This window comes from Nycticebus coucang, chromosome 18, assembly GCF_027406575.1.
Source record: "Nycticebus coucang isolate mNycCou1 chromosome 18, mNycCou1.pri, whole genome shotgun sequence".
Lineage (NCBI taxonomy): Eukaryota > Metazoa > Chordata > Mammalia > Primates > Lorisidae > Nycticebus > Nycticebus coucang.
The window spans coordinates 73,236,263-73,251,980 of NC_069797.1; the positions used below are offsets into that span (position 1 = coordinate 73,236,263).

The 15,718-nt window shown below is 48.9% G+C and overlaps 2 protein-coding genes across 2 annotated transcripts; one reads left to right on the top strand and one right to left on the bottom strand.

Annotated features, from left to right (window-relative positions):
- Positions 1–560: 560 nt before the first annotated feature.
- LOC128571150 (CMRF35-like molecule 5) lies at positions 561–15,718 on the top strand. Its single transcript, XM_053570782.1, is given in 6 exon segments — positions 561–597; positions 6,567–6,917; positions 8,998–9,109; positions 9,580–9,605; positions 9,699–9,881; positions 10,595–15,718. Coding segments are annotated over 6 exon segments (1,149 nt in total). The 3' UTR covers positions 11,035–15,718.
- Positions 4,152–4,625, bottom strand: LOC128569565 (60S ribosomal protein L23a-like). Its single transcript, XM_053567719.1, has one exon. It carries the CDS (start codon positions 4,623–4,625, stop codon positions 4,152–4,154), a length of 474 nt encoding a protein of 157 aa, XP_053423694.1.

The following is a 15,718-nucleotide window of genomic DNA, read 5'->3' on the forward strand; positions in this document are numbered from 1 at the left end:
TGAGGGGAGGGCCAGCAGGCCAGGCCTGGGAGGGACGGACGCCCAGTGCAGGAAGATGCACTGCAGTGGGGCCACCTGGAAGGAGTCTGGGGCCAGGAGGACTCCGCTGTGAGGCTGCGTGAGCCCTGCCTGCTGCCTTCGTCCCAAAGTGCACATGAGCATGTGTCTAACACTGGGCCTCCTCCCCACTCACCCCATTGCAGCCTCCTCCTCTCCCACTGGAAGCAGGTCCTGTGTCTCAAAGCCTGGTCTCCTCCTCAGCTCCTGTGATGCTCCCCATGCACACGTGACCAGCCCTGGATCTTTTTTCTTTCCCACATGCAAAAATGTTATGACATATCCTGCACCATATATAGTGACACGCTGTTTGAAAAGAAGGCCACAACTTTTCTCCTAATATGGAAAGTTGTGAAATTGCTGCAGATAGAGTAGGAAGTGGATGGAATAAAAGCTCAAAAGAGATTGAAGCACGTTTGGGGGATTCTTTTCTGAGCTTGGCTTCAAATCCCTGACAGACCTTGGCACCTGTGATCACCAAGGTGAGGAGAAGTGATAGGACCATGTGGCTGTCCCCTGCTCTGCTCCTCATCATCCTAGGTGAGTGCAGATGGAGCTTTAGACACTGGGATGCCAGACGCTGGGCAGGGGACAGACAGGGTCCATCCAGACAGACAGAGACATGTCAGGGAAATGGCAGGGCTGCCCTTATCTCTTAAACAGCAACCAAGTTTTTGTTATCTGACAGGTTTTTATGTTTGGTGCTGTGGAAATAGACAAAAACCAAAACAAAATAAAAATAGTTTCTTTTTATTTTTTTAAAAGTTTTGTTTGTTTGTTTCTTAGAGATAGAATCTCACTTTGTCGCCCTCAGTAGAGTGCTGTAGCGTCACAGCTCACAGCAACCTCCAGCTCTTGGCCTTAGGCAATTCTCTTGCCTCAGTAGCTGGAACTACAGTCACCCAGCACAACACCCGGCTATTTTTTGTTGCAATCTGGCCGGGGCTGGGTTCAAACCCACCGCCTTTGGTATATGGGGCCGGAGTCCTACTCACTGAGCCTCACTCTCTCAGCAATCAGAGAGGTGCCGCCCCAAATAGTTCCTTTTTAGAATAGCGTTTCTCAACCCTGGCTATTCAACATAACTAGATGAACGAAGTCATGAAGAAGTTCACTCCTGACCAACTTTTTAAGAGTTGAGATACTCAGGGAAAGAGGCTATCATGAGAAACAAGGTGACGACAATAATGTACCTGTTGATTTATCAAATGTATTGTAGGAAAAGCTACCACAAGGAGATTTGCATGCAGAGAGCGAGCTGGGGAGACACACGCATGATAATTGTCTTCACTTGAAGTCAATAGGGACAAAAGGGGCACATGTGTGTATCATCAGCTCAGGTAGCCACAGCGGAATTCCATAGGCAGATGTGCATTTCTCACTGTTCGGGAGGCTGGAAAGTCTGGGATGCAGGCGCCAGCAGACCACGGGCCTGCTGGGGGCGCTCTTTCCAGCTTTAGGTGCCGCCTTTTCACTGCCTGCTCACTATGCTCTCCTTTGTGTGCACTTGGCGAGAGCAGAGAGAGAGCAAGTTCTCTGGTGTCTCTTAGAAGGGATGCCATCATGAGGCATCACCTTCATCACTCAAATAACCCTAATTACTTCGCAAAGGTCCCATCTCCAGTCCACAAAGGTTCTGGACATGTGCTGGACCCTCAAGAAGTTAGAAACCTCAAGAAGTCAGTGGGTGTGTGGATCAGCGAACCAAAGCATGATCTAGACAGGGCAGAGACTTGTGACCACGTCACAGAAGCCTGTCTGGGTCCTTCAGGATCCAGCGGCTCCCAGGTCAGCCCTGGATCGGGTGGGCAGAGCTGCCCTGCAGGCTCCTGCTGGAAGCTGCTTCTCCAGCAGTGTCCACCTGCAGTGAGTGGCCACCAAGAGAGATCCAGGGCCAGTCGGTGTGGCTGGGACACAAGGTGGGAGAAACACAGGAGTGATGGTGTCCAGGGGCTGTTTGGAGCATCTGCAGGGTCTTTCTTGTGACCACTGGATCCGAGCAGGAGGTGACAAAGGACTGTGTGTCTATTGGTGCGGGATTGAGAGGAATGGAACTGACCTTGGGGTCCCAGGTAGAGTGACCACTGACCCCTGTGAGAACGCTTCCCTCGCGGGTCATGTGACACACTGCTGATGATGGAGGATTCAGAGCTCCCCTCTCTCCCACCCCTGCCTGAGATCTTGGGCTTGAGTGTCAGGGAGTGTGGGACACAGAGCTCCAGAATCTGCATCAGAGGCTGTGACTCAGCCTCCCCCGTCCAGGCAGGAGCTGCCGAGAGTGAAGCAGCCTTTCCATCCTGTGTGCTGTTCTCTTTCTCTCCTCTCTCTCACCTTTGCCAGACTCAGGACACAGGGAAGTCGTTCATTACTGAGAAAAATTACACATGCTACTGCGTGACCTTGGCAGTGACCCAGGCCTCAGAGTGGGAGAGACCCTGGGAAGGAGAGAGGCATCAGCAGCCCAGGGAGCCAAAAATGCCTGGGAGGCCCAGCCCCCATCCCTGCCGCCATGGTCCCCATGCAGGGAGTGGCTCTGTGGTGTCAGGTCTTTTCCTGTTTCCAGAGTAACCAGAAGTCTGGATGTGGAGTGGAGACTGTCAGTGTTAACGCACTGGCTGAACTGGGACAAGGACAGCACCAGCCACAGCCATGGGCCTGGGGCCACAGAGCCATCTGGGCTGAGTGTGGCTGTCAGGACTCGGCCCCAGAGCTATGTTCCTGATGTGGCCCTTCCTGTCCACATTTGTGACCAGGGATATGTCAGTGTCACAAGGAGAATGTGACAGCTTTCTGTTTTTCTCCTCTTAAGTCAGAACAAAAATATAGCAGAGGAATTTTTGTTTCTTTAGAATTTAGAACAATTACCTATAACACTGGCTGAAAAGAGAGCCTTTGTTTGCATAAATTCTTTGATAGCTTAGTTTTTTTCCCTTAACGATTATTGATTCATTCAGCTATTTTGCTGGTTTTTCAGTCTATCTTTATCATTTCCCTCCCCAGAAGTTAATTATATGAATATATATTAGCATTAAGTTTTGCAGTTATAAAGCTTCCTTGTACAATTGAAAATTTTTATATCTAGCGTGAGATATACTTGCCCCTTTCTATCTGTGGGCTCCACATCCGTGGATGCAACCAACAAGAGTGGAAAGAATTTGAAAAAAATCGCGCCTGTACTGAACATGTACAGACCTTTTTTCTTGTAATGATTCCCTAAACAATACAGTGTAACAACTATGTACAGGGCATTTACACTGCGTTAAGTGTTCTAAGGAATCTGGGGATGATTTAAAGCATTCGGGAGGGTGTGTGTAGGTTTTGTGCAGATACAACAGCGTTTCCTATCAGGACTTGAGCCTGCCAATATCCCTTGGCATCCCAGGGATATTGGAACACGACTGTACTCGCTTTCAATACGTGTGACAGAAGATTTTCTACATTATGTTGCTTCTCTTCCCTGACCCCTTTTTTCCTGCTTTAAAGTCAGTTTGATTAACTTGATTAAAGTTACTGCTTTTATTTTCTAATTATTGATTTCTCATCTGTGTAATTTCTCCGTATGATTTTACTGGTTACCTTTTCTAAGTTACAGACTGATAGTTTTCTGTTTCCACAATTAATTAAAGCATGCTTAAAGCTAAGAATTTACTTGCCTACTTTACAAAATTAAGATATAACTCACACTCCATAAAATTCCCTCTTTTCATGTGGATAACCCAGCGACTTGTGATACATTCACAGCGTGGTACAACCACCACCTGTGTCTAATTCCAGAACATTTTCATCACCTAGAAAACAAGCCCACAGCCCTCACATTCCCCTGGCCCTTGACGTCCACTGGTCCCCTTCCTTTTTCCTGTGACTTTGCCTGTCTTGGAAATTTCCCATGAGTGGAATCACACAACACGTGACCCTTGGGTCCCACTTCTTTCACTGAGCATGATGGTTTCAGTTTCGACAATGTTGTAGCGTGCATCAGAACGCCATTCTTTTTTTTACGGTGAAAAGTTATATATTTAGAATTGGCCAGCTGGACTTGGTTTAGATGATCCCGTGAAAAGTTATATATTTAGAATTGGCCAGCTGGACTTGGTTTAGATGATCCCAACTTTGTTGGCAACAGCCAAAGCATCGTAATCAGGAGCCAGAGGAACATAATATGCCTTCTTCTCACCATCAGACCTGATCAGGGTGTTGACCTTGGCCACATCCATGTTGTAAAGCTTCTTCACCGCCTGTTTGATCTGGTGCTTGTTGGCTTTGACGTCCACAGTGAACACAAGTGTGTTGTTGTCTTCTGTCTTCTTCACGGCAGATTCAGTGGTCAGGGGGAACTTGATGACGGCATAGTGGTCAAGCTTGTTTCTCCTGGGGGCGCTCTTCCGAGGATATCTGGGCTGCCTCTGGAGCCTCAGAGTCTTTGGCCTCTGGAAGGTGGGTGATGTATGGAACTTCTCTTTCTTGTGGCTGTGGGTGCCTTTTAGCACCGCCTTCTTGGCCTTCAATGCCTTTGCTTTGGCTTCGGCTTTGGGAGGGGCAGGAGCTTCTTTCTTCGCTTTCGGTGCCATCTTGTGAAAAGAGGGTCTGAGACCCTTTTCCCAGAACTCCATTCTTTTTTATGGCTAAGTAATATTTCACATTTTCTTCCTCCAGCCATCTGCTCATGGATTTTAGAGTTGTTTCTGACTTGGAGCACGTTTTAGTGTGAAGATAATGTTTTCAGTTCTCACCGGTATACCTAGGACTATAATTGCTGAACTCTGTGGTAACTGTGTGCTTAACCCTAATGGCCACTTTTGCCCAAGAATTTACCTTTCAACACAGGTCTGGGGACGTCAACAAGTTTGGATAGGTAGAGTTTGCATTTTTGTTAAAATATAATGAGCCTACCTGTTCTTCATATTATCTGTGGTCAGACCAGTTAACTCTCCAATTTCCAATGTTATTTTCCGTAAACAATTTTCAGATGTATTTTATTTTTGCTAAATAATAATCAGATGTATTTTTTCTTTAAATGTTAACCTAATATGAGTCTTTCTTTGTGATGCAGAAATTTTTTCATAGTGAACAAATGAAACCTCAAAAACGCGTCTTTCCTCAAAAGGATCTGTGTAGTTTCTTGGTTCCCCTCAGATGCCACAGAAAGCAGAACAGAGTGTGTGGCCCAATTTCAGTCCCTGGCAGGCCTCACCTGGCTGGGAAGCTCTGTCTGAGATGAAATTGTCTCCAGCTCCTACCAGGGCAAACTCTGGCTTTGCCAAACATTCTGGTAAAGCCTAAAGTGTTCATTTGTCCAGGGGCAACATAGTAAGAGCAAACATTCTATAACAACGCTATTATCCCCACTTACAGGAAACAAAGGCACAGAGAGGTTAGCTGGCCCAAGTTCTCAGAATTTGTAGGTAACACAGGCAGGATTCACACCCAGGTCCTCTGGCACAGCCTGTCCTCTTAACCACAACTAGGTGACTCCTGGGACGTGAGAGGCTGCACCTTCTCTCCCCCAGTGTGAGTTGCTCCCAGGGCTCCTACAAGGGCTCCAGGTGCTTCTAGTTCCAACTCACATTTATGCTGCAACAATCCCAGGTATTGTTAAGGTCTGTTCATAAACCTTGAGAATCTATCATTTCTGTAAATGGGTCTCTCTCTCTAGGTCAGGTGAATTCAAAGAATTTGCAGCAGAGGTCTCTGTAATATATTTCCATTGTTTTCAGTTCCTTCAAGCAAAAGATTAGGGTGAAAATATCATGCAGTCTAGTGTTTCCAGGAGCAGACTGTCTAGAAAAAAAGAGCTAAGGAGGCATGTCCACTTCTCTCCCTTTAAATCTGGTTGAATCGTCGTGACTGAGTTTAGTAAAAATCTTCCAAGACACAGGAGGGCATGGAATGGGTGATGCTGTTTGTACCTGACCTTTACCTGCTTTGTCTTAAAGGTGAGCTCTTACTAGGAATTTTAAAACTGGAATTTACAACAACTTATGGGCACTCTGAGACCCATGATTCCTGGAGACCAGTTTGCATCCCTGTTTCAGTGGATATTAAAGACAGTCCTCCAGGCTGGGTCACTACAGCAGAGCCACTGAGCACTCTTCCAAATGCCAGGAACAGTCCAGGGTCAAGGCAGCATCATTCTCCTCTGGAAATGGGTCTTTTTCTCCCCCATCAGATGAGTATAATATAAAAATAGTTTCAAAAGGGATTCCTTCAAATACAAAGATTTGTTGGCCATAGGGAGGTAGAAAGTGGTGAATTACAAGAAGCTATTAATGTTCAGCATCAAAATTCTCTTTTCCTTTTGTGGTCTGTGGCAGAGCTCTCCAGTGATTTTCCTGGTGGCTTTGACCCAATGGGATATTGAAGGGCAAAAGTTTTGTCATTTGGAAGGTGTATTTCTTCCCTAAGTGTGCTTTAACTCATGAGACACTTGCATTTGGGAACTACTCCCAAGGCAGAGGCTGTGACTCTGCCCCTGGGGTGGGTGGTGACAGTTACATGGATTTGTTTTCCAGGTTCCTTCAATGCTGGGATTGGAGGGAATCCAATCACCAGTCCAGGAGCAGCTAGTGGCCCAGAGCGGGGCTCATTGACTGTGCAGTGTCATTATGACCCACTGTGGGAAACCAACTGGAAGTGGTGGAGTCGAGGGGCTGATTGGAGAAGCGCTCGGATCCTTATTATGACCGCTGGAATAGAGCAGGAGGTGAAGAAGGGCCGTGTGTCCATCAGGGATAGTTAGAAAGACCACACATTGACTGTGACCATGGAGGCACTCAGGAAAGATGACGCTGACATGTACTGGTGTGGGATTGAAAGAATTGGAGTTGACCATGGGGTCCAAGTTAAGGTGACCATTGACCCAGGTAAGAGGGCGTGGAACATCTCTTCAGGGCCTGCTCTGTCCTGTCCCTGAGGTCCCATTTGAGTGAATTGACTGTCACTCAGCGTGAACTTTGCAGAGAATGGTTGAGTCCTGAGGACTCATAGAGCCCTACTGTCTGAGGACCAGGAGAGCAGTGCCCCTCCAGGAAAAATTAACCCTTTGCAGACATGGTCATTTTTTTCTCTACACAGCTCAGTATGTATGTTTTTTAATCACAGAGGGCAAGCTGATGGTCCCAGTTTTAGCCTGTGTGCCAAAAGGACTCCCTTCCATGGTACCCAGAGACCCCACTCCCTGCCAGCACTTTCCTGGAGCCTATGGTGCCCAGGTTTGCCCTAGACCACACCTGGGACCTGTGGGGCATGTTCCACTTGGAGTTTGGGTAGCAGGGCTTTAAGACACAATGTACCCAACCTGAGGTCACTAGTGGACTTGGACTAGTGCAGTCCTTGGAACCGTACAAGCCCAACAGTCACACTCCAGTGGAGCCTCCAGTTGAGTCTCTGGGGTTTCTACCAGCCACTGTGACACCCTCCAAGGGTGTCTTATCTCTTCAGTCACCAGACATGGAGGGAGGCACAGAACCCCAGGAAGCCAGGCCCAGATTACTCCAGAGTGCTGCCTGCCCTGAGCGGGGAGAGCTCCTCTTCCCAGGAGCTCCTCTTCCCTGGGCTCTCCGTCTCTCCATAGTGATCTCTGGTCAGGGGTCAAGGTGAGGGACCCCAACCCATTACTGTCAAAGTATTACTAGCAAAGGACAGAGCCTATTCCACCTGCCCATGTGCCATCCCCTCGCCTCTCAGCCTCTTAGACTTTTGAGGGATTCCAGACTCAGCCCTGTCTTGGGAGCTTCAGCTGAGCCCTGCAAAGAGATGGATGCAGAAACCAGGTGGGGACATGTTCCCTAGAGGGGTCCCTTGCAGAACGCATTTTCCCCTGTCCTGTCTCCACTGAGGTGGGGAAGAATGTCCTCCCTCCCCACACCCACACTCAGGTATGTCTGTTTCACATGCTCCATTGTGTAGTGATAACCAACCTCTCACACAAAATAAAGGAAACCATAACACTTCTGCCTCTGGATAACACTGAGTAATAGATTTTTTAACCCCTGCCTCAAACAACAATAAATAAAATAAAAACATATGAAACTAATAATCAAATGTCCTGTACTTGGTGAAAGAATTTAAAAACTGCAAAATATCTGTACCTATCCAATGGAATATACTTGGAATTAAAAGGAATGTTCTGCTGATACACAAAAAATGAAATAGTTATGCTGAGTGAAAGACACCAGCCCACAAAAGAATTTACACTGTAATTGATATTTCCCAAAATATGTCAGTGCCCACTACATTGTTTTGCTAGGACTGTCAAAATAAAACACCCCCAATGGGAGGCATAAACAACTAAAATGTATTGCTCACAGGTCTGGAGGCTGGAAGTCCAAGATCACGGTGTCAGCAGGTTTGGTTTTGTCTGAGGCCTCCCTCCCTGGCTTGCAAACGGCTACCTTATTCCTGCCCCTTCATGTGCTCACCCCTCTGTGCTTGGCCACCCATGGAGTCTCTTCATATGTCCTAATCTCCTCTTCCTAAAAAGACATCTGTCTGATTGGATTAGGGACCACCCTAATGGATTCATTTTGACTTAATGTCTTGTTAAAGGTCCTATCTCCAATATAGTCACGTTGTGAGACTGTGAGATACTAAGGTTGGGGCTTCAACATATGACATTTTGGGCACACAATTCAGTCCTTGTCACCTGGACACAGGGTGGGGAGGAGGATGGATATGAGATAATTCGTGGGGATTATGGTATGTTCACTACTATGAATGTGGTGTTGGTGCCAGGCAGGACCAAATTAATGAGGATATTCTACTTCTCATATGGTGATTAGTTTTTCTTTGGAAAAGAATTCATGGAATGTTTGGATGCTAACCAGAGAGTCTTGGAGGCCAGAGGAGAAGCTCCTTAATCCCTATGTGGAGCAGCCTTTAGACCACAGCCAGAGTTGGATGGTCCACAGAAGGGGTGAACTGCGCTCTGCTTTGTATGTTTAGTTACACAAAGTTCAACCCCAGAGAGGACAACCACAGAGTCAAAGACAAACACAGCATCAAGTCTGACAGTCATATCTTCAACCAGTGGGAGGACCCCCAGCACTCCCTCCAGGTAAGTGGGCTGAGTCCTGCCAGCCTCCCACTGGCCTGGCCCCATGGCCTCTCCTCAAAGAGACTTGCCTGACACAACTCAGCATGCCCAATCAAACTGGAATTTCAGACAAACAACTAAAAAAAGAAAAAACTCTTTTAGCTTAAGTATAAGTATATTCCAAATATTTTATACAACATACTTAACTAAAGTGTATACGTTATTTATTTGAACTTTATGTACATCCTGCATTTTTATTTGCTAACATCTGATAATCTTACATTCTAGGGGTCCTCAAGCTGGGACCCCATGTGTCCTCATACCAGTAAAGTCACTGTGAAGTCTTCCTCCAAGAAGTCTGCTTCCCCAACCTCAGCTTACCTTTGAGTAAAACAAGATGCCCCAGGTGAGCTTGGCTGCATGACAGCACAGTCTTCATCTGCCTGGCAGGGGTGGAGACTGAGCACTGACCTTTGGTCTTTGTCCTCCAGTCCCTTCCCACCTCCTGGGGCCTCCAGTGGGCAGGGGAGACTCCTGTCTCATGGGCTCCTGCTTCCTGCCAAGAACTAGTATTGTTCCAGCCTGGATCTCCCCAAATCCCTGAGAGTAGGACTAGAAGACGCTGAGAGGGAGAGTGAGCGGCTGGAAGCTTGGAGGAGTAGGAGCAGCCTGACCCTCACCACCGGGGGAGGTGTCCAGGACTCCCCAGAAGGCTGCCCCTGCCGGCCAGCCTGGCTGACTCCCATCAGGCCCCCTGGCCAACCACACAGCTCCCTGCTCCTGCCAGAGGAAGGTGTAGAGCTCTGGGGGAAATTTCTTGGGCTTCCCTAGTTCCCTGTCTGGTCTGACTCTGCTCCCAGCATTCACCCCATCTGTGGTTATGTAAACGTGCATGAGGACCTCCACCTGGATTTGCTTTAGGATTACTTTCCTTGATTGTTTCTTCTTTGCCTTTTCCTTCCTCAGGGCTTTTAAGCACATGGATGGTATTTTAGCTGAGGGCAGGAGACTCCTGAGAGTTGGCAGCAGAGCCCAGAGCGTGCAGAGCTTGGAGAAGGACTTTGAGGGCACTTTGACCCGTGGCCTTCTGTGCAGCATCTGACTCCTGGGAGCACTCTCAGCCTGCTCTTAGGGCACACAGCAAGCACTCAACAGTTGCACACACTCTTGATTTTTCCAGTTTCTCCATGAGCTACAGTGGCACAAAGTTGAGGAAAAAAAGCAAAGATGGCCCAAGTTGGGAGGAGGTGACCCCAGAGAGGGGGTGGCAGGTGAACAGTCATAAGTTTAGGGCTTCAGACACCCCCAGGAATCATGAGGGGACATCAGGGACTGCAGGGCAGGTACTGATCCATACAGGGGGTCAGAGTAGAGGTCACCAACGGGGTGTGGTTTCTGGAAGCCTTCAAGCATCTCATCCCTGAAAGATGCGTAGGGCTTCCACAGGCCTTCTGAGGAGAGAAAACAGCAGAGAAGCCAAGGCAAAAAAAAGCAAAAATCAGTAAGCCCTCCCTCCTGGCTGGAACAAAGGCTACGTGAAGGGGAGCTGTAGGAGACCAGATAAAAAGCCAGGATGGTTGTCAATAGAAAGGGTCTCAAATGTCAGGCCAAGCCTACTGGAGGGACATGAAGCCTGGCCTGAAAGCAGCACAACTGTCCCCCTCCAAGGGGGCTGTCCCGACTGGGGCCCAGGCTTCCCTTCACATTTTATGGGAAGCCAGGATCTAGGCACAGGCAGAGCTGGAAGGCCTAAGACCCCTCCCCAGGAGGCAGCTCATTGCCCATCCCCGTGTCCCCACAGGTCCTTCCTCAGCAGCCCCTTCTTCCTGATCCTGGTCTTCCTGGAGCTGCCCCTGCTCCTGAGCATGCTGGGTGCCATCCTCTGGGTGAATAGGTCTCAGAGAAGCTCTGCAGGGAGGCCAGGTCGGCCTGATGATGCCCACTGATGCCCTGCCCAGACAGAAGCAGCCTCCGACAGATGAGAAGCATTTCTAAAGTAAGTGACTGTGGTTCAGGAGGCAGCGCCAGCCCAGCTTCAGGAAACAGCCCCTCGTCCCCTGGCCTGCAGCTGTGCTCCTAGGCCTCTGGGGCTCACCCTGGCTCCCTGCTTCCCTGCAGATCCCCTGGGGACCAGCAGAGCCTTCCTTTCCCCTGAGGGCACAGGTGTAGTGGGAAATACAGGAAGGGAATGCATTGTCCCCAGGGCCCTGGGTCCAGGGCAGACATGTGGAATCTCCAGGCTGAGGCACCTCCAACGTTGACGTAGTTTCCTTTGCATTCCATGGGGTACAGGGCTCCAGCCAATAGTGGGTTTGAAATTCTAAACCCCATGAAAACAGAAAAACTGAGCCAAACTCTGCTCAGGGACCGACTGTGAGTGAAGACCTGAAGGCACATGAGCAAAGGCCTCTGGGTGCCCAGCAGCTGCATTTTGGCACTTGGGGAGGAAAGTGTGGAGTAGGATCCATGCCTCGGCACCTGGTCATGTGCAAATGAACATGAGATTGGATGCCACATCCTCCCTATTGTCACCATGTCCCTTCCCATTAAAGTCACCAAGTTGTCTTACTGCTCTTGAGAGTATTGTAGTAGAGTTCTGCTGTCATTGAGGGTGCATGGGAGAAAACCTGTGTATCAGGGGATTGTGGAGTAGTAACCCACAGATCAGACCCTGGAGCTGGGACAGAGCTCAGAGCACTGTGAGCCAGGGGTGGCCAGAGGGCTGGGCGAGACTGGGCTCTATCTCCTGGTCTTTGTAAAGGGTCTAGACTAGAATCCCCACTATGGATGTAAAGGTTTCCCCATGGGTAATTCTCTAAAGACACCAGCGAGTTACTTTATAATGAAAACAAGACAACTGTTCCCTTCCTATCAAGTTCCTCCCTTATAACTCTTACTTCTGGGCAACTCAAAGGCCAAATAGGAGGCCACGAGTATGAAGGGGACATCAGGAACTATCAGGTCTTGCTCCAGGAGGAGTCATAAGACTCGAAGCAAGATCTCTAATGAAACAGGAGGTGGTGGACACACCATCCAAAACCTGTGAGAGCCAAAAAGTGATGAAAAGTGACCTCAAGTTACCCTCACCATTCACTATACCCTGCTCATAATGCATTAGTGTACTCAAAGAAACTCCCACCAGCACCATGACAGTTTACAAGACCATGGCAATTCCTTCTGGGGTGTTACCCTATGTGGTTTAAAAGAATTAGAACCTGCCAGGCCTGGTGGCTTCTGCCGGCAATCCCAGCACTCTCAAAAGGCAAGCATCTGGATTACTTGACTTCATGAGTTCAAGACCAGGCTGAGCAAGAGGTGAGTCCCCATCTGCACTAAAAATACAAAAACTGGCTCGGCGCCTGTAGCTCAGCAGCTAGGGCGCCAGCCACATACACCAGAGTGGGCAGGTTTGAATCCAGCCCGGGCCTGCCAAATAGCAATGACAACTACAACCAGGTGTGGCGGGCACCTGTAAATCCCAGCTACTTGGGAGGTTGAGACAAGAGAATCACTTAAGCTCAAGAGTTTAAGGTTGCTGTGAGCTGTGACACCATGGCACTCTACCCAGGGCGACAGCTTGAGACTCTGTCTCTAAAAAAAAAAAAAAATACAAAAACCAGCCTGGCATTGTAGTGGGCACCAGTAGTCCCACATACTCATGCGACTGAGCAAGACAATCACTTTGACCCAAGACTTTGAGGTTGCTGTGACCTATGATGCCATGGTACTCTATCCAGGGTGACAGAATAAGACTCTTATCAAAAAAAGAAGACTCTTATCTTAAAAAAGAAGAAGTGGAACCCTTGGTTCCAGGACCCCACCCCTTCCCAAAAGCCTTTAAAATAATCCCCCCTCCTCTGAACATCAAATTGAATAGAAGGTAGCAAATGAGACCCTGGCAAGTCACCAAGTGCGCCTCTGCTGCTGTGACAGCCGGCCGCCGCTCTGCCTCCAGGCAGCCACCTCTTCTGCTTTTCTTACCTCAATAATCTTGCTTTCGCCTTACTCTGACATCTCGCTCTTGAACTCTTTCTCGCTCGAGAACCCACTTGGCCTTCAGACTGGACCCCAGTTTTGTGGTCCACTTTCTGTATCACAGGGGCAGCTGGTCGGGGGCAGGAGACTCAGCCTTAGCTCTGGCCGGGAAGGACAGTGTAGGACACAGGAGAGGAGGCCCCTCGGCAGGGGCTTGGAACGCTGGAACTTCCCTTGAAGCTGTAGTCAGGGTTCTCCAGAGCAACAGAACCCATGAGGAATGTGTAGGGTGGAGAGAGAGACAGAGACGAAGACTGAGGGAGGCAGAGGGAGAGGCTGATTTTAAGGAATCGGCTCATGCAATGTGGAGGCTGTCAAGTGGAAAATCTGCAGGGTGGGCTGACAACCTTAGGACAGAGGGAAGGGCTGATGTTGCATTTTGGGTACAAAGACAGGAGACAGAGGCAGTGGTCAGTGTCTCTTAAGGTCCCTAACTGATGGGATGAGGCCCCCGCACTGTGGAGGGTCGTCTGTTCTGCTCAGAGGCTGCTGATTTGACTGTTACTCTTGTCTAAATCATACTGTCATGTCAACACCAGGGGGCCATGGCCTAACCAAGGGATACATTCGCCCTCACACTGGCTGTCTGCAGCGGTGGCTAAAACTGAGAGCAGAGAAGATGCTTCCTTCCTCGGCCCTCCTCTGAGTTCTCTCCCCTTGTCACTTCCAGGATTGTTCCCTTGCTTTTGGCTTCCCACTTCCTGTCACTCCCAGGGGTCATGCATGGGTTTTGTCCCCACATCCCAGGGACTGGGCACCCCCAGTATGGCTAGAGCAGAGACTGGGTCCTCTTTGCCACCTGCCTTGGTCACCTGCTCAGAGGGACCTTCTGTTGGTTTCCTCTGGGGACATGAGCACAGATCACCCTGGTGCTCCCTCTTGGGCCAGTCTCTGCACCCAGGGGAGGCCCGTATGCACTCACCCTCATTCATTCAGGAACAGTCCTTAAGCCTCTACTGAGCACCAGGCCCTGTTCACACATTGTTAGCCCGGAAATCAACAAAAAGACTGGCGTAAGACCAGAAGGAGAGCAGCAGGTTCAAACACAAAGGATCACTCACTTAAAAGGGCAAAATCATTGTTACTAACCTCACCCCAGCCTCACCCTCCTTGGACTCCATTGCCGTCTGTGGGGAACATCCCCACACCCTCTCCCCACTTTGCCTGGGCTCTGAGTCCCCTCATGAGAGTCTTATTTTTAACAGCATGTTTAATGTCCCTATAGATTCTGTGCCATGAATGATGACCTTTTATATTTTACCCTTTTCCCATTCTCCTCTTCCCCATACTGACTTTGTTACTACGGGGTGTTTTTTTTTTTTTTTTCTAATAGTCCTCTTTTCCTCTGTAAACATTTCCCACACTTGTTTCTTCTTTTTTTTTTTTTCTATTTTTAAATTTAGTCAGTACTCACCAGAGCTCCTCTTTTTCCATTACTTACCATATCACTTCCTTGGCAAAATTTCATGGGGATGTAGTTTTAGTCTTTTTTTTTTTTTCTTTGCACTTTTTAGCCAGAGCTGGGTTTGAACCCACCACCTTTGGCATATGGGGCCGGTGCCCTACCCCTTTGAGCCACAGGCACCGCCCTAGTTTTAGTCTTTTTAAAGAGCTGGTGGCTTCTGTATTTCATAAGTTCCCGCACACGGAGATGGTCCGCTGTTAGAGTATTTAAAACAACTACCCTGGGCATGGAATTCACGGAGCACCCTGCCTTTGCTGAGAACGAGCACACGGTCCTTCACCGTCCTCTGGGACAGATGTGGGCAGAGTCTGGGGCCGGCCTGTTTCCTTCCCACACACCGGCTCTCCGCCTGGCGGTCAGGTGGTGAGACTCCACCTTTATCCCCAGGGTTCTGTAACCTCAGGACATTCCACGTGGGGGTCACTAGGATTAGTTTTTTCCTCCCTGGGAAAGAACCACAGCGTGTGATTTTTCAATTGCAGCTCCTTAAAGTCCTTAAGCCTCTACTGAGCACCAAGGTTCTCTCTATGTCAGGCCAGTTTTGAATTAAAGTATTTTTACTTTAGGTGTTTCCGTCCCTCTCCCTAGGAAGCGGCCAGCATACACCTGTACGTGGACTCTCCTTTCACTGTCTCCTCTACCCGTTCTTGCTTCTGCAATTTCAATATTCTGGTTATTTCAATTTCACTTTATGGCTTTTCTCCAAGTCGCCGCGTTTCTGAATTTCCCGCCGTGTTTCTGTCTGGCTTTGCGGTTTCTTGGCCGTGTTCCTGTTGCCCACGAGGACGCCTCTCTTTCTCTGCAGCTCCCTTTCCTCCCCGAGACCCGCGCCTGCCTGTCCCTCGCCGCGTGCGGCGTCCCGCTGTCCTTAGTTACTCACTGAGCTCAGACCAATCACGGGTTCCGTCACTTCACGGAGACTGTCAGAACTGTTGATAGGAAAATCTTGTGTTTCTTTCGCTATTTCCTCTCAGATGTATTCTCTCTTTGCCTTTCGCTTGTATTCTTCTCTTTTAATGAAAGCTATTGAAGGGGCAACTTCCCTTTTGGGTAAAAGTTGAGATTTGCCAAAAAAAAATAGCGTGTGGAGTGGAGAGGGGGCTGAGCAGGGCAGTGTGCGGCAGCTTTCA